This window comes from Triturus cristatus, chromosome 11 (genome assembly GCF_964204655.1).
Source record: "Triturus cristatus chromosome 11, aTriCri1.1, whole genome shotgun sequence".
Taxonomy (NCBI): domain Eukaryota; kingdom Metazoa; phylum Chordata; class Amphibia; order Caudata; family Salamandridae; genus Triturus; species Triturus cristatus.
The window spans coordinates 660,832,705-660,852,594 of NC_140594.1; the positions used below are offsets into that span (position 1 = coordinate 660,832,705).

General features: G+C 45.5%; 1 protein-coding gene across 1 annotated transcript in view; it reads left to right on the forward strand.

The window, feature by feature from the left end:
- Nucleotides 1–292: 292 nt before the first annotated feature.
- LOC146785270 (serotransferrin-A-like) overlaps nucleotides 293–19,890 on the forward strand; it is a 73,643-nt gene continuing 54,045 nt past the window's right edge. The window contains exons 1-2 of the mRNA XM_085634228.1: nucleotides 293–384; nucleotides 16,185–16,345. Coding sequence (XP_085490354.1) covers nucleotides 342–384; nucleotides 16,185–16,345 — 204 coding nt within the window. The 5' untranslated portion in view covers nucleotides 293–341. The remainder of the gene's footprint in view (nucleotides 385–16,184; nucleotides 16,346–19,890) is intronic.

Below are 19,890 nucleotides of genomic sequence, written 5' to 3' on the forward strand. Positions count from 1 at the left end.
CTTAAAGAATAAGGTTACTGAAGATTACACTCTGAAGAGGGAAATTCCCAGAGTAAGCCTCTCGAACAAAGAAACCACCTCTACTCCAAAGCTACTGACGAGGCTGCCAAGTAACACTTGTTCCGGACAGCGAGGGCCCAGGGGTGGGGGTATTTGGCGGGTTAGACCGGGGAGGGAATAAATCCGAAAGATATTGGGAAATTCCAAAGGGTAAACATTGCCTGGTCAGTGCTCCTGCTTACACAGCTAATCCTGCCCCTTTATAAGGAGAGCGGCGCGCGGCCAGGGCGCCACTCTCGCAGGGGGACAGATTGTGATCGACGCACGTGAGAGGCAGAAGGATGATCCCCGTGTTCCGCGCGGCGCTGGCCCTCGCCGTTCTGGGTAAGAGGCGGCGCAGAGACGCACGTCACGTCTGGGGGACTTTAGACTGCGAGGGGCACAGATCGGCACCAGCACAATATAGTCTGCTTCCGAATTCTGATTTAAGAATTTAGTGTGATACTGAGTATCATTAAACTGGATGATAGTAACACCAGTTTTTTTCCAACGTTTAGAAACGACGGAAGCGAGTTATGAAGAGCTATATTCATACATAGTATTACTATTGTGGCTACAGGTCCAGTGAGAGTGATATTTTTAACAACGTGGTTTAATTATATACCTTGTTTTTTATATTGTGATATTTCAGTGTCTTTGGATTACATTATGTAGACAAATGCAACCTGCCGGTTTCCTTTAATTGAAGGGAAGCAAGACTGCAAATCCTAGACTGCATCCAGTGTAGAGTATATGAATTAATGTTAGGGGCGAGGGGGGGCGTGATCATATGGTTTAATCTCACAAGAGTACAATTGTTTCAGCGCAAGGCTTCTTGGCACCTACCTTTGTATTCTGATACTTGGAATGGACCATGGTTCATTCGATATGTTTCTAAAACTACAACCTCCATAATGCAATAGCTTGTCGAATGAAAGGCCACAAGAAATGCTGGCGGCATATATATGACTGCGGGTCATGCTTTATTTCTCCAGGAGACATCCAAACTTGGATCTGATCAGTGCTCTGTGCATCGGCAGATCGCACCTCTCAGGCGTTTGCCTTGTTGCATGCGATGATTAAAGATAGCTTGGGTTAACGGTGCTTCTTGCTTAGACTCTAGCAGTGCGGCATCGTTACTAAGCAAATCGTGCAAGACACAAAGAAGTTGGTATTACAATTGATGACACTAACACGTCACCAGTCCAAGAGCTAGGTTTTCTTTCTGCAGATCATTGTAATCTGGTATTTTGCATCAAGTCCATAGCACGAGTGGCGTTTGAGTAGACAACAAGGACAGTGTCTCTCCACAAAATGTGCAAGGGGGGGGGGGGGGGCGTTGTGTCTTCTTGGGACTATGCCCACTTTTGTGAATGGGCTGTGGGGTTCCCTTGCGGCAAATTATCAGTGTTGTTATTACTTTGTGTACCCATTGTATTCTATTGTCTATGCTTTAAAAGTGTCCCTTTGGGGCACATTTACACCTTTATGCTGCATCCACAGTGTATCTGAGATTGTTCCAGCAGGGTTGGAGTAGAGCGCTTGCTTTAGCTCCTGCATGTCAACAGGGGGCGCAGCTTACCAATTAGTACCCAACCTGACCTTGTATTCATGTCATTGACCTTGAAGGATGAGTTGATCTTGCTGGCACCTGAACCGTTGAGGTCTCTCTAAGGACTCAAAGGACTCTCACCAGTGCTTACCTCACGTAAACATTTCGGTTGTGAAGTTACTCCCAACGATGTCACTTCGTACAGAAAAGGCTCGAGACACCCACCCCTGCTCTGTCGGGCTTTAGACTGCCCCCTGGAGAATTTAAGATGGTTCGTTCCGTAGGCAGCACAACTTGTCCGTTAGTAACCTTGTGGAGCGTCAGAGCATTATAACATGGGCACTAACAGGCTGGAATCGGGCCATTCGGACCAGTGGGACTCGCTGCAGGTCATGCTTGAGGTGCACTAGTAGAGCGCAGTATGAGGCCTAGTACTGGGGGTCGGGGGGGGGGGGGGGGGTGCTGCAAGTCAGAGAAGACGGGCAGCAGCAGGTCTGTGCAGTGGAAGCAGCGGAATACCAGGACTGCGGTGCACTTGCAGACCCGTGAACAGGTCCCAGCTCTCGGGCACCAGGGGTGCCAGTGGTCAGGGCTGAGGTACATTGACAGCGCTGTGTGCAGCCGGCTGCTGCACTCACAGTGGTTGCTGTAGGGCGGCCTCTGCTTCCGCTTTGAAGTGCACCATGCAGTGGCTGTGCACGCAATACTAGAACAGCCGTGCTCAGGTCTGAGCAGCACTGCCGCTGGCAGAGATGTGCGGGATTCCCACAGCAGGTGGGTTTCAGGTTAAGATTAAGGCGCACTGCACACGCAGACCTGGGTGGAAGTTGAACCCACTGTTGGAATAAGAGTCGTTCTGAACAGCTATTACTGAGATACATTAGCCGAGCTGTCCACAGTAGGGTTCTAGAGCTCGAGAGTTCGTGAATCAGATTCGACCTTGAGCGCTATGTTTGAGAACACCTTACCGGTGAGGACTTTTGGTGCAGCGGCAGAGCTCAGTGGGGTCTGTGAAAGACCGCTAGAGCTGCCAGGCTGCCCACCGTCCCCCGTGACACCTTCAGCCAGTCCTGGATTTTATTATTTATTTGCTTTCAGTCTTATATAGCACAAACTTGGCCGAAGGGCATCAGAGCGCTTTACATGAACGTCAAATGACACTACTCAAGGTCAGATTCAAATATATATATATATATATATATATTTTAGGCACATGGAGATTTAGTGGTTTGCCCAAAATCACAGGATGTCAAAGCCACACCTTTTCCCCTCACCTAATCTCATTTTGCGCATTTAATGTAATAACTGTAATAGTAAAAAAAAAAAGAAAACTGCTAAAATGCAAGTTACTGTTGGCTGTGAAGCACAGCGAATGCAAAATAAAGCAATGGTCTGCTGTAAGGCATGCTGCTGGTTCTGCAATTTGTAAACTCTTTCCTTACTTGCTGTAAGGATTAAAAACATACGTGTGTCGCTATGCCATGCTACTTTGCATGTACATTTTTTAGGAAGCAGGCATGGAAGTATCCTGGCTCCTTCCAGTAGGTCGACAGGCTCTCCTCTGGCGCCTGTAGTGATTTACAAGCTGGCCAAGAGTAGGGGTTGCACATTGTTTATTTAAGTGTGCCAGCCAGTAATGAGATTCCCAAGAGACTGTCTGATCCAGCGATTCCTAACCTGTGGACTTCTGTGGATCCCCAATGAATCTTCACCGGAATCCGGGACCCCCCACTAAGTCATCATTGGAGGGCGTGCAGCCCAGACCCAAGACATTTATACGATTTGGACCTCACAATAACCAAATCCCAGCAAGAAAAGGGCCCTTACCCACAAGTTAACGCTGGCTGGAGGTGTCACACACGGCATAAGGTCAGTTGACAGCGAAATGTTCTAGGTCAGTGAAGCTTGTTATACCTGAGGAGTGGAAGCTCAAAGAATGAAAATAGCTTTTTCAGATTTAGTATTTTGATACTCCTTTTTCCCCAGGGTGAGCTAATCCGGGGGTTGTTTGGGAATACAAATTATTCGTTATTTGTTGCACGAGGCTGGAGTGTGGTGTGCAATGCAATGGAAAGACAAAATTGCATGTTTTTTTTAAAAGTTTATTTATCAGTTACCAACTTTACAGTACATAACATCGACTCAGTCACATACCAGAGAAATATAAACATCATTGTTTGCCATCATTTTGCTGTCATCAATAATCGTTTTTGCCTATCCTATTTATTGTATGAAGTGAGTCAGAAAAGTTAATCCTACAAACATATATGTTAGTTTCGCAATGACGAATTTTTAACCGATGCATGTATTATTCTGACAGGAACATCATATAGTATTATAATAGGGCGATGCATTGTGAACATTAGACTCGTCATTGTGTAATTGCATAAAATACAATCTCAATCGGGCCCATATGTCTTTGGGTCTGTATGAATTGTGCTGCATGTTTGCAAAAAGTTCTGACCTGGCACTGTAGCCAGTGCCACTCCTGAGCCAGCTTGATCGCATGGGTATGGGTCCCTTTAGCCAGTGTAGGGCTATCTCCCGTTTGACCATCAACAATACCACTGTGTTGACCTTGGCATTTTTGCTATGTAGCCCATCACTGAAAAGCACAGTGTGGTAGGAATTTTTTGAATAGCAATGTGAGATGCCTCAGTCAAGACCGGCCTCCAGTAGGCAGCCACGCATTGACCTGCACATTACAAGTGAAAAAAGTCAGGCTGGGGTTGATGACAGAGGGCACACTCATAAGTATTGTCAAATCTATGTAAGCTAACAGAGGTATAGGTTAGCCCACACAAACACTTACATACCATTCACACATCCATACAAACACCCCCACACCCGCTCACTCACCCATACAGCCATTCACACAGACATTCACTCTCCAATACACTCTCACACCAACTCATCTAACCAAACCCCCACTCAAACAGCCACTCACTTACCCATACACCCACTTACACACCTAATCACTCACTTGTACTGCCATTCAGGCACCCACCCACTCACCCATGCAGTCACTCACGCATCAACTCACCCACCCATACAGCTACTTCCACAGCACTCACTCACCCATACAGCCACTGACACACCCACTCGCTAACCAATACAGCCACTCACTAACCCACACATCTACTCAGAAACCCACTTTAACACCCATACCTTCAGTCACACACCCACTCACACAACCCATACAACCACACACACACCCACTCACACAAGGCAAGGATACAGTCACACAACCACTCAGATCACACATGTTAGAAATAGTATCACTCAGTAATACAGAAGGAAGAGTAATTTAACTCATGCAGTAGCTTAGTATATATCTTAAAGTCTCAGAAACTTTTACAAAATACTTACACTCACTGGATGATGTCATGAGTGATGTCATTTGAGATGTCATCAGTGAATTCATTGACCATGTCATGCGTGATGTATTATGTGAGGTCCTAAGCAGCACATTGCGGGGGCATGAGTTATAGTTAGTTCAGGTAACTATAACTGCTGAATTTCTCTGGGTTTGTATGAGTAAAATCTGACTCTAACTATAACGTTGTTGCAAACTTTGTTTTTGTGTGTGAATTTTTAAGGTTTTTTAAATTCTATTTGCTTACTATAGCGTCCTTGTAACCTTTGTGTTGTTTTCAGTGAATTTCTAAGGTTTTTTAAATGTTAATTCCTAACTATAATGTCCCTCTAACCTTTGTTTTTTTAGTGGATTTTGTAAGTTTTTTTAACTAGCAGGCACATTTGCAGAGTGGTGGAGAAAGGGGGCTGGGCTTTCAACCAGCTCTCAGGAATTCCACTGTGTAGGCCTTACAGGTGGTACCAGGCGCACTTCTTGGCCCCCAAGGTCTGTCTGGAGCCAAGGGAACTTTATACCCCAACTAGTTGTGCACCAGAAGGCACGTTTGCAGAGTGGTGGAGAAAAGGTGAGTGGCCTCTGACAACTTCCCAGCAATCCTGCTGTGTGGGACTTACTGGAGGTAACGGGGGGGGGGGGTAGTTGGCCCCCCTGGACGTCCTTGGGGGCCAACTACCCCTCCTATTACCTCAAGTAAGTCCCATACAACAGTATTGCTGAGATCTGATAGCAGGTGTTGCTGACTTTCTCCACCACTCTGCAAACACACCTCCTGATGCACTACTTGTAGGGGGATGAGGTCCCCTTGTCTGTTGAGGCTCGTTGGGGGCTAATAACCCCTCCTGTTATCTCCAGCAACTTCCACACAGTGGATTTGCTGAGAGGTTTTCGGTGGCCTCGCCATCTTTCTCCTCCACTCTGCAAAACCGCCTCTTAGCGCACTACTATTTGGGGGATGGAGTCCCATTGGCTGTTGAGGGTCCTTGGGAGTCAACTAGCCCTCCTGTTACCTCCAGTAAGCACCACACAGTTGGATTGCTGAGAGGTGGTCAGAGGCCATGCCCCCTTCCTCCATCACTCTGTAAATGAACCTCCTGGTGAACTACTATTTGGGGGATGAAGTCCCCTTGGCTCTTTGGGGTCCTTTGGGGCCAACTAGCCCTCCTGTTACCTCCAGTATGGCCCACACAGCGGATTGCTAGAACGTTGTTAGAGGACATGCCCCCTTTCTCCACCACTCTGAAAACACGCCTCCTAGCACACTACTGGTTGGGGGAAAAAAAATCCACCTTAGTCCTGAGGCCCTCAGCAGTAAAGTGGATTTAATTCCCCAAGCAGAAGTGCGCCAGGAGGCGCATTTGCGAAAGGAAAAGGGGGCATGTCCTTCAAGTCCTCTCAGCAATCCCACTGGCTGGGACTTACTGGAGGTAACATGAGGGCTTGTTGGCCCCCAAAGACCTTCAGCATTCCAGGGGATTTAATTCCCCAACTACCACTGTGCCAGGAGGCACGTTTGCAGAGTGTTGGTAAAGGCGGCGTTGACCTCCGGTAACTTGCCAGAATTAAAAAAAACTTTTTTTCGTTTTCGGAAAAGGGGCTGCGTAACCCCCTTTCCCTCCACTGATTCTGGCCCCGGGGACCCCATCCCCCGGGGACAGTGCTTTTTTTAAATTGGGAGGGGGTGCACGGCTTCCCTCTCTGTATTGATTATGGCCCTGGGGATCCCATCCACTGGGGCCCAGCCTTTATCTTTATTTTTTTTTAAAAGAAGGGGGCTGCTTGCCCCCCCTTACCTGTGCCACTTTTGGCCTCAGAGACTCCATCCCATGGGGCCTGCCCTTTATTTGTATTCTTTTGTTTTAAAGAGAGGAGGACCGCGCAACCCCCCTCCCCAGGCCTATTTCGCCCCTGGACACTCCATCCCCGGGGCAGCCCTTTACTAATAAATTTTTTTATAAAGTAGGGGGATGCATCGGCCCCTCCCCAGGCCTATTTCAGCCCCGGGGACCCCATTCTCCAGTGCCAGGCCTTCACCTTTTCTTTAAAAGGGGAGGGGGGCCAGCGGGGCCCCCTTTCCCGGGCCGATATTGCCTTGGGACCCCATCCCCGGGGCAAGGTCTCTTATTGAGAACCGGGGAGCCTCAAGGCCCGGAGTCCCTGCCCATTCCCCGCCTCCTGTGGGAGCCAGCATTGCTTTTGGACAAAGGGAGCTGCAAACATGCAGCTTCCTCTGTCGAAAAGCAATTCTCCTCCACCTAATGGAAACAAGAGCATTTTTACTGCTCTTGCTTCCATGAAGTAGAGCAGAGTTTTCTCCCGCCAAGCCATTGCAAACTGCAATGTCCCAGGGGTTGGCACCCCTGGACATTGCTGGAGCTGGCCCTAGGGGGTGGCAGTCCCCAGAGTCATTTACGGCTCCAGGAGGGGGCCGCACACCCCCCTCCATCTTGGAAATAGCCCCGGGGAGGTGGCAATCCCCGGGGCTGCGTGGGGGGCTGGAGTCCCCCACGCATCCTATTTAAATATATCCTCTGGAAGGTGGCAGTCCCAGTGGCTGTGTTGCTCACCCGCTTTTCAAATAATTAGCCCTGGGGAAGTGATGGTCTCCAGGGCTGCGTAGGGGGGGGCTGGAGCCCCCAACTCATTATAATAAAAAATAGTACTGGGGAGGTGGCGGTCCCAGTGGCTGCGGGGCCCCAGCATTTTTCTTATTGTCCCCGGGACCTGGCCCACCCGGGGCCTAAATTAAACGAAGTGTGGGAGCCCGCAAATCATTTAAAAAACATTTCAGCTGGATTTTTCGGCCCAATGCGACTTCCGCCGAAAATGTTACAAAAATGCTCTTTTTTGGCCGTGGGGGTCCCAAACAGACCTAGGGGGATCAGGGTGTTTCTGCCCTGCCCCCTTTTCTTTTTTTTAAATGTTTTTGATTGTGACCCGGTTCAACCGAGTCACAAGATGGTTGCCAACACTTCCTGGTTTGAAGTGTTGGCAGACAATCAGATCTCATGCACGAGATCGGCAGGGTTCGCGGATCCACAGTGGCCACAGCTGTATTACAGAGAAATCTTAAAATTTCTTGAGAGCTACTGAACTGCCATTTCATCGATCGGTAACGCTTCCCAGGGGCTGAAAATCTCCATGAAGTGAGTATGAGAGAGGTTGTCTGGGAAAGTATGTGGTTCTCTCAGTCACTGTATAGATGAGTGAGTATATGTATAAGTAAGTGAGTGGCTGTGTGAGTAATTGTATGGGTGAGTTAGTGGCTGTATGACTGACTGTATGGGTGAGCGAGGCGGTGTGTGATTAACTTATTTACTGTGTCTGTAGCTGTATACGTGTATGACTGGATTTTGTAAGTGTCTCTGTCTCTATAACTGGATCTGTGACTGGCTGTATTGGTAAATGAGTAGATGTATGAGTGTCATATGTGAGTTACTGGGTCTGTTAGTGGCTGTATGGGTGAGTTGATGTGTTACTGATGTATGGATCAGTGACAAGATGTGTGAGTGTTTGTATATGTTCTGTGAATGAGTTTGTTAATTATTGTATGTAGTGGGTGTGTAACATTTTTTATGGGGGTGTAAGTGGGTGTGTTAGTATTTCTCTGGATGATGTCATCAGTGATGTCATTTCAGATGTCATCAGTGATGTCACTGATCATGTCGTGAGTGATGTAATATGTGAGGTCTTAAGCAATGCATTGCGGGGGCACGAGTTATAGTTAGCTCACTGCTGAATTTCTTCAGTTTTGTACGAGTGAAATGTCAGCCTAACTACAACATCCCTGGAACCTTTGTTTTTTTTCTGTGAATTTCTAAGGTTTTTATTAATCTATTACCTATCAATAACTGCCCTGTAACCTTTGTTTTTTCCAGGGAATATATATATATTATCTACTGGCGGTCGCCAGTAGATAGTTATAGTTAGGACCGAGTTTCCATAGGAAATCTCAAAATTCTATTTTGAATAACTTTGGCGCCGATTGACGAATCCTCGCGAAATTTTCAAAACGAATGCGGCGCTCTGCTCCGCTCCTACCCTGAAAGTCTCGGGGTGATTCGTCAAGCGGGGGCCGAGAAAAAGGGGGGGTCCCAAAACGCGTTTTCCCCATGGATTTTTCCATAGGGACTTTAGTCGCAGCTACAGCCCGAACGGCTGAACAGAATTACGTGAAATTTGGCAGAGAGGTAGCCATAAGGTCCATGAAGTGCCTTTTGCAGGTTTGGTGTAAATCTGATCAGTATTTCCAGAGAAAATAGCATTTAAATCAATATATATATCTGTACGCGCGCAGCGTGCGCGCTGGGTGCGCGCACCTTGCCGTGCGCGAGCGCAATTCTGATTGGTTGTTAGATCTTAGTAAACATTCGAATCGGTCGAAACCAGGAAGTGTCGGCCGCCATTTTGTCTCTCGCACTCTGAGGGGGTGAAAAACAAATGTGGAGAATGTGAAAAGGGGGCAGGGTGAACAGTTCCTGACCCCCTAGCCGTGGTCAGGGGGTCCCAGAAGGACCCCCAAGGGCAAAAATTTTTGTAATGTTTTTTTTCGAAAAATCGCAGAGTGCGCGCACCCTGCGCGCACCACCCAAACGGAAAAAATTCTGCGAAGTTCGCGCAGCGTGCGCGCACTCCGTGATTTTTAGAAAAAAAAAATGTATTTGGCCCTTGGGGGCGAAGTGCTCCGTGCCCACGGCACGAACTGCGCAAAGTGTGTGCGAGTGCTTGCCCTCTGTGCGCGCACGGTGCGCAAAGTGCACCGAGCGCGCAGGGCACAAACTGCGTAAAATGGGCGCGCGGTGCGCGAAGGGCACCGTGCGCGCGCCGTGAAAACGTTTTGTTTAAAAAAATATATTAAAAAATACATAACTTAGCATTTAAAAAACCGTACAAATTCACTGAAAAAACCATAGGTTTCACACACGTTATAGTTAGGAATTAGCATTTAAAAAACCTTGCAAATTCACTTAAAAAACCATAGGTTTCACACATGTTATAGTTAGCTGGGCATTTCCCTCGTAAAAAACCAATGAAATTCCCCTGTTATAGTTAGTGCAGGCAACTATAACTCACGCGACCACAATCCGCTGCTGATGACGTCAGATATTACATCACTGATGACATATGTGTCTTTCTGAAAAAAAAAAAATATAATATATGTATAGCTAAAGATGAATGGAAGAAGACATGGGTAAATAAGTGTCTAAATACAGTGATGTAATATCTGACGTCATCAGCAGCGGATTGCGGTCGCGTGAGTTATAGTTGCCTGCACTAACTATAACGGGGGAATTTCATTGGTTTTTTACGAGGGAAATGCCCAGCTAACTATAACATGTGTGAAACCTATGGTTTTTTAAGTGAATATATATATTACCTACTGGCGGTCGCCAGTAGGTAGTTATAGTTAGGACCACGTTTCCATAGGAAATCCGCAACATTCTATTTTGAATAACTTTGGCGCCGGTCGACGAATCCTCGCGAATGTTTCAAAATAGGTGGGGCGCTACGCTCCGCTCCTACCCTGAAAGTCTCGGGGGGATTCGTCAAGCGGGGGCTGAGATAAAAGGGGGGTCCCAAAACGCGTTTTTCCCATGCATTTTTCCATAGGACCTTTAGACACAGCTACAGCCCGAACGGCTGAACAGAATTACTTGAAATTTGGCAGAGAGGTAGTCCTCAGGTCAAGGAAGTGCCTTTTGTAGGTTTGGTGTAAATCTGTTCAGTAGATTCAGAGAAAATAGCCTTTAAATCAATATATATATCTGAGCCAGCTTACGGTGCGCTTACGGTGCGCTTACCGTACGCGTATGGTGGCGTGCGCGAGCGCGATTTTGATTGGCTGTTAGATCTTAGTAAACATTCGAATCGGTCGAAACCAGGAAGCGGCGGCCGCCATTTTCTCTCTCGCTCTCTGAGTTGGGCAGCAAAAACGATGCCAAAAAATGTCTAAAGAGGCAGTTTCTTGAGATCCTAACCACCCAGCATTGATATAGGGGTCCCCAAACAACCCCCAAGCCCAAAAAAAAAAAATTTTTTTTTCGGAAAATCGGCGATTACGCTTACCGTACGCGTACGGTAAAAAAATTTTTTAAAAAAAATTATCCACACCCTCCCCACCCCGTGTGCAAATGGTGCCCGAAGGGCACCATTTGTGCATGGCTTATTACAGGTAAGAAATAAACAAAGAATACATTTCACAAAGATGCGCATAATATGTCCCCCATGTGCGCACGGTGCGCGAAGCGCATCGTGCGTACATGGCCCATCCCGCATAACGTGGGCACGCGGTGCGCGCAGCGCACCGCGTGACCACCGTGCGTGCACGGCACTAACTGCGTAAAGTGGGCGCGCGGTGCGCGAAGCGCACCGTGCGCGCACGGAACGAACTGCGTTAACTGGGCGCGCACGCCACGAATGGCGTAAAGTAACTTAGCATTTAAAAAAACCGTACGAATTCACTGAAAAAACCATAGGTTTCACACACGTTATAGTTAGGAATTAGCATTTAAAAAACCTTGCAAATTCACTGAAAAAACCATAGGTTTCACACATGTTATAGTTAGCTGGACATTTTATTGATAAAAACCCAATGAAATTCCCCCGTTATAGTTAGTGCAGGCAACTATAACTCACGCGACCGCAATCTTCTGCTGATGACATATGTGTCTTTATGAAAAAAAAATATTTGTAATATATGTATAGCTAAAATTTAATGGAAGAAGACATGGGCAAATAAGTGTCTAAATACAGTATTAGCATCAGCAGAGGATTGCGGTCGCGTGAGTTATAGTTGCCTGCACTAACTATAACGGGGGAATTTCATTGGGTTTTTATCAATAAAATGTCCAGCTAACTATAACATGTGTGAAACCTATGGTTTTTTCAGTGAATATATATATATATATAACTTATATATATAACTTATATATATATATAACATATATATATATATGCATGTATGTACACACACACATATATATATTATATTGTTGCATTTTGTCTCATCATGTTTTGTTTTACTTTATTTTGCTTTGCTTTATTTCATTTCAATTCAACCTCCAACATTGAGTGTTATTGGACAAAAGGGTCATGTCTCTTTTATAAATAAAGTTTTGTTGATAGAGGTGTAGATTGTAGAGTATGCTCCTTTAAATGGGACTCTGCACACATATCTCTATGGCCCTGTGAAAGGCTACGGCCGAAACGCATAGGTCACCTCTCGCTGCTGGTGCACTTGGTGTTATTACCAAAAAATTAGAATAAATCTGTCTTGAAGGATCGATTGGATGTGCCGTGTTCTATGTTCTGCACCGTTCGAATGCGATGCTCTGGCGTATCAAGAACCAACTGTTTATGCAAATATATATATATATATATATATATATATATATATATATATATATATATATTACCTACTGGCGGTCGCCAGTAGGTAGTCATAGTTAGGACCCTGTTTCCATAGGAAATCCGCAACATTCTATTTGGAATAACTTTGGCGCCGGTTGACGAATCCTCGCGAAATTTGCAAAACTAATGGGGCGCTACGCTCCGCTCCTACCCTGAAAGTCTCGGGGTGATTCGTCAAGCGGGGGCTGAGATAAAAGGGGGGTCCCAAAACGCGTTTTTTCCATGCATTTTTCCATAGGACCTTTAGACACAGCTACAGCCCGAACGGCTTAACAGAGTTACTTGAAATTTGGCAGAGAGGTAGTCCTCAGGTCAAGGAAGTGCCTTTTGTAGGTTTGGTGTAAATCTGTTCAGTAGTTCCTGAGAAAATAGCATTTAAATCAATATATATATCTGAGCCAGCTTACGGTGCGCTTACCGTGCGCTTACGGTACGCGTACGGTGGCGTGCGCGAGCGCGATTTCGATTGGCTGTTAGATCTAAGTAAACATTCGAATCGGTCGAAACCAGGAAGCGGCGGCCGCCATTTTCTCTCTCCCACTCTGAGTGGGGCAACAAAAACAATGGCAAAAAACATCTAAAGGGGCAGTGTATTCAGTTCCTAACCACCTAGCATTGATGTAGGTGTCCTCAAAGAACCACCAAGGCCAAAAATTCAATTTTATTTTTTTTCGAAAAATCGCCGATTACGCTTACCGTACGCGTACGGTAAAAATTAATTAAAAAAAAAAACTATCCACACTATCCACACCCTGTGCAAATGGTACCCGAAGGGCAGCATTTGTGAATGTCTTATCAGATAATGAAAATATGAAAGATTACCTTTCCCAACGAAGCGCATAATATGTCCTCCATGTGCGCACGGTGCGCGAAGCGCATCGTGCGTACATGGCCCATCCCGCGTAACGTGTGACCACCGTGCGTGCACGGCACTAACTGCGTAAAGTGGGCGCGCGAAGCGCACGGTGCGCGCACGGAACGGACTGCGTTAACTGGGCGCGCACGCCACGAATGGCGTAAAGTAACTTAGCATTTAAAAAAACGTACAAATTCACTGAAAAAACCATAGGTTTCACACACGTTATAGTTAGGAATTAGCATTTAAAAAACCTTGCAAATTCACTGAAAAAACCCTAGGTTTCACACATGTTATAGTTAGCTGGACATTTTACTGATAAAAAACCAATGAAATTCCCCTGTTATAGTTAGTGCAGGCAACTATAACTCACGCGACCGCAATCCTCTGCTGATGCTAATACTGTATTTAGACAATTATTTGCCCATGTCTTCTTCCATTAAATTTTAGCTATACATATATTACAAATATTTTTTTTTCATAAAGACACATATGTCATCAGCAGAGGATTGCGGTCGCGTGAGTTATAGTTGCCTGCACTAACTATAACGGGGGAATTTCATTGGTTTTTTATCAGTAAAATGTCCAGCTAACTATAACATGTGTGAAACCTATGGTTTTTTCAGTGAATATATATATATATATATATATTCGTTGATGGCACACCAGGCTGCACAGCCCATGCCAGTCATTATTAGTCTTCATCACTATAGCCACAGCGGCCCTGGAATATGGGCGTTTTTTAAATTAGGCTATTGCCTCTGTTTCAACAACTGTGTGTGGTATCAGTGGCTGTGGAAGGTACCAGTAGACCACATAAAAGTTGCGAGCGGATAAACAGTATAGCTCGTGTCGGGTCTTGCCAATCTGCCCTTGGATAGTGGTAGGGTTATAATTTCCCATCTGAATCTTGGCTGACCCCCGGCCCATATTAGTGTAACAAGCTCAGACTTTACATATGGTGTTTTGTCAAGGGATTGGTATATTTGTAGAGACATAAAGAAACTTGGGTATCACCACATGATTGCAACCCTGCTTGCAATGAGTGTATATCTGATTTTCTTCAGTTTATCACAATGCTAGGGTAGCCACCAAATTTGGTAACCTCACAGAGCACAAGCATACGGTTTTCCCCCGGGTCTTTTATAAGCAGCAAACATGAGTATATTCAATTGTCTCTGCAAGAATGCTACCCATCTATGAGCATGATGTTGTCTCAGCTTACATGCCAGAGGCTCCATGGCAATGGCAAAGAGGAGCATAGACGTGCCGCTGCCCTGCTGGTATCGAAAGTGTTTTATTATTAAGAATTTGTGCAGGCCGAGATGTGTATAAAAGCTATATCATGAATAGTATTTGGGTTCCCAGTCCAATCCTCCGCCACACAGTGTGCAAAAATGCCACAAAATGGCATGTTTAAGTTTGATGTAGAGTTTCAGTGACATAGTGCATTATGGGTAAGATTAATTTAAGAATGAAGGTATCGCAGCTCTGGCCCACATGCAGGCAAGGTTGATAAGGGTGGGCCGATCCAGAAGGGGAGGAGATCAAGTAGGGCGAGAGTAGAAAGTGGGCCGTAGACGAATAATAGAATCCAGAAGCAGAGGAAAATGGGAAAAATGGGACTCACACAAATGGGTTGTTAAAGCCATGAGGGAGTGTTGATTTGTTTAAGGTGTTGAGAAGGTAATGTTTAATATGTTTTAGGCCATAGGGTTTTATTTAGACTTTGGCCCATAGGATGCACTCTGTCAAAACAAGGTGGATCACCTATCTGCCAAATTATAGGCACCATAGGCTCTAATACACCTGCAATGCTGTGGACGGGAGAACTGCCATGTCTGATACTTAGGCCCTGATTATGATTTTGGCAGTCTGACTGCTGGACTGACGCTGCAGCGGTTGGGAGAACGCTGCCAAGCCAGAGGCATCCCGATGCCGTATTAGAGCACTAGTGCCGGACTGGCGGTGTGTCGGGCGGTGGTGGCACAGCGGTGGCATGCTTTGGCTCATAAAGAAAGCCTAAAACACATACCACCACAGGGCAGCGCTACTTGCACATCCGTGCACTGTTGCCATGCACCATGTCATGCATGGCACACAGTGCACTCTCGACAGTGCTGACATTGAGGGGCACATCATAACAAGGGCGGCGGAAAGGCAGGTCGTGCTCAGCACTGTGGTGCAGGCATCGGCACAGCCTTCATAGACCGCCGCTTTCTCCACCACCGCAGGGTCCGAGATCCTGGTGTTGGCGGTGGTCTTGTGGTGGTCTGACAGCATGCCTCGTAATTGGGCGGTTGGACCGCCGAGGAGGCGAGAGTCGTACTGCCAATGCAGGTACAGTGGTCCCAAGACCGCCATTCTTGTAATCAGGCCCATAGTATTCCAACTGCAAACTCTAAATAAGGCCCATAGTTCAGTTTGGAAAAGGGGGCAGGGAGAGCATTATTGTAGCACTCTATTACATTTTCAAATTACAAGCAACGTTTTTGCAACCTGTGTTGTCCTGTCTGTACCCAAATCATTCTTTGTGGTCAGTTTCAATTGTGCATGAATATCTTGCACTGTTTTCTAAGGAACTTATTTTAATGTTCCTTCCTTTGTTCCTTTCAGCTTCCTTGCTCCAACCCAGCTTCCTTTTTCATTCTCCGCAATGATTCCCTATTCTTTTATCATTCCTTCTTCATCCTTACCTTCAATCCTCCTGGCACTTCCACTTCATATTTTCTCACAAATTGACCATCTCTACAATCCTCGCCTCTCTGTACTTTTACGTGTCGTTACCCAAAGCCCCCTTTCACCACATTTTATCTTATTTTTCACTCTTTCCCCAAGCCTCCCTTTTCTATTTGCCCCTCTACCAATTCTTTTTGTTATTTCATTGTCTTCCTCTGTCTTTTTTCTTCCCTCTTGTCAAATCCCATTCATTTACTGTCTTCTGTTTTCCACAGTATGCTGCCTGGCAGATCCGGTGCCCAAGAATGACATCCGGTGGTGCACGATTTCAGAGCCAGAGTTCAAGAAATGTCTGGCATTTAAAGAGGCCGTAAAGGACTGCAAACTCAGCTGTGTGTCAAGGACCAACACTCATGCTTGCATTAAATCCATTTCGGTATGTATGCATGTATGTAAAGTTAGCAACACAACATCAGTGCCACCAATAATGAATACACGTTTTACTACTTAGGGTAATTGTGCGATCGACTGCCGCTGCTGCAAAATACTAGGTTTCAGGGTTTCAGTGTGGGGCAAAATATGCAAGTGATGCATAAAGTAAAGCATTGTTAATTGTTACAGATCTCACATTACCCCCACCACTGTGACCACTAATAGCCCTAGCATTACCACCACAATCCTTATCACCACCATGGCTAGCATTGCCATATCATTACTATCATAACTGCCATTATCAACACTTGTACAACCACAACCCTTACCCACCAGCACCACAATACAGCAATATATGTGGCAAAACCAAAATCATACCCCAAAACACCCATCACAGAAACAGAATCAAGCATCATGTGTTCACATATTCATCATCATATGTCATGGCAATACAGATTTCATGATACGCCAATATGAACATGTGCTCCATCATACCCAACATCATACTCCAACACAAAATATCACATGCCAACACAACCACCACTATACAATACGCCACCACACCCACAATCATATGTCCAGACAACTAACATCATCTGCCAACGCACTCATTTTCATTCATTCATACAATCCACATCATAAACTAACATACCCAACATCATAGTGCAACATGCCCACTGTTGTATATCCACACAACCAACATCATATGTCAACATACAAAATAAAAAATAAAAAAGCATTGTTATTAACTTAAACCCAAAGCTAAAATGGAGTTACATGTGATTAATATGTTAACAGCGACTTCCACAAAGCAGTTGTAATGAAATTCAGAAGTTAAGATGCTGGCTTCACCTTGTGTGCCATCTACAGCATACTAAATTAGGGTGCCCAAACCCCTGCTGTGCACGGCCAAAGGTCGTATGCTAGGGGTAGGTAAGGTGCCTGCGGGGAATTGAGTGCCTGCGGTGAAGGGGGATTTGGATGCAGGGCTTGGCCATAAGCCTGGCCCAGCGTTTAACCCCCCGCTGTGCATGGGTAAAGGAGGTATGGCAGCCACTAGTAGTTGGGTGCAGGGCCCTGCGCCCAACCCCACACCGCACAGGGCAGTTGACATTTTACTTTAAATTGAAAAAGCATAGAAATTCACTGAAAAAAAACTAAGGTTAAAGGGACATTATAGGTAGGTGAAAATGTCAGTTAAAGCATACAGAGGCAGATTTACAAGCCCCTTGCGTCACTTTTGCACCACCATTGCGTCACTTTTGTGACGTAGCGGCGGAGGATAAAATTCGGCCAATTTACAGTTGTGACATCTATGGAGATGCGTCACGTTGGAAAGCCCTGCGTCACATTATACCTGCGCCAGGTATAATGTATGGTATGCAGGGTAGGCGTTCCCATGCAAAAAGCCACGTAGAACTGGCACAGTGAAATTTACAAGATTTCACTGCGTCATTCTACGCCTTCACTGCGTCAAAATCCCTACGCCTGCTCAGACCAGGCGTAAGCATTAACACAGGGCTTTTTACATGGGACCTACCTATGTTTTCTGGCGCATTGCTGGAGTTGCGTCACTTTTGTGACCAACTCCAACAATGCTTTACTTTTGCTCCAACAGATGCGTCAGAATTTCTGACGCATCTGTAATTCCTTGCAACATGCTGCACTGTATTGTAAATACAGTGCATCCATGGTGGCGCAAAGACATTTGGAGCTGACGCAAGGAAACTGACGCATCTATGCAGATGTGTTAGTTCCTTGTAAATCTGCCCCAAAGTTTTAAAGGAACAAAACAACAGAAAACCACCAGTTATATTTATCGCAAGTACTTATAACTCATGCCCTAAAGTAACTCTAGCTCATGGCTTTGCCATGCATTGCTAATCACCTCACATATTACATCACTCATTACATGTTCTATGACATAATTGATAACATCATTGCAACATCTGAAATAATATCATCGATGACAACACTGTGCATGGTAGGGTTGCAAGTTAAAGTTACTTTGGGGCACAAGTTATAGTTACTTGAGATAACTATACCTGGTAAATTTCAGTGGTTTTGTTATTTTAAAATTAAGTTGCAACTGACATTTTCACCTAATGATAGCGTCCCACTTTAACCTTTCTTTTTATATATATATATGAGAGATTCTGGAGAGTTCCATGACCGGCGGAATTCGGCACGTTGCATAAATTTTAGCGCTGAGAGCTTGTTCTGCGCTGTAAATTCAGCACAAACGCCACCATGCTGCTTCTTTCTGCCGCTCAACTACATCTTCTACTTGAGCAGTAACTTTCTCAACACAAACGGGAGCAACCTACCATGACTACCCCCATTGAGAAATCTCGCTAGGTGGCATTCTAACATGACTTTCTTGCTCGCGCTTGCCAACTTAATGTTGGTGGAGCATTTCTGTGACTCTGCGCTCCAAGCGGAGCACGGAGTGGGCAAAATTCTGCAAACTTTTTCGGCGGAGCGGAGTTTATCGCCCACCCCTAATAATGATGAACCAAGGACAGTTCAAGGACCCAAATGAAAATAATAAAATCAATAAAAAAGGGACCTGATTATTTATAGGCTGTTATGAGCAGGCCCTGACTGATGCCTTGGCTATCTGGCCAATCTGCACTGTACATGCCTAAATGCTGTGTGTACAAGGTATTGCTCACTTGCATGGGTACAGGACCTGGCCTTTGTGCTCAGCCAAAGGCCATGAGCAGCACAAGTGCATAGCAGGCAAATGCAGTATACCATAAAACCCCTCTAAACCTTACTGAAAATCCCCTAAATTCACCTAACAATAAGCACTGATTGGAGCTGGAAATAGAATTTTTACCTTTTGTGAATAAATTGTTGTTAAAGCAGCGGACAGTGGTAAGGGCAGGTGGATTTATGTTATTCTGTGGCTGCAAAGTTTACTGCATCATTTTAGATCTACCACATTTGCCACATAATTTTCTGATTTCACAAAAATGTTTCTAGCTCAAATAAATGAACAACATGAGATTTTCTATTTTAACTCAAATAGGGATCAGGTTCCCTGCTAAACAGAAAACAGATGACCAGAATCACATAATACTTGGCAGGAAAGTAGATCATCACTCAAGGAAGTTCCTTTTGTTGGCTTTGTGCAAATCCATTCAGTAGTTTACAAGGAATTAGTGTTAAAAGTAACCCTGGGCGTAGTTCGCGAAGTAGCACTACGCGAGCTACGCGTAGCACTTCGCGAACTGCGTAGTACCCTGTTCGCACTGTGCAAGATGTCGTTTTCAATGATTGCACAGTGCGGACAAGCAACCGGCACTGTGCAATCATTGAAAACGGCATCTTGCACAGTGCGAGCTGTAGTTTTCTGCTGCTCGAGTAGATTTTTACTCGAGCGACAGCTTTCTCAACGCGGATTGGTAGTTTCTCATCGCGAGCGGTCGCGAGCATACGCGATCACTCGCAATGAGAAACCTGACATCCTCGTGTTGAGAATCTCGCCAGGAGGTTTATTTTCCATGCTCGCGATCGCCAACTTGATGTTGCTGATCGCAAACG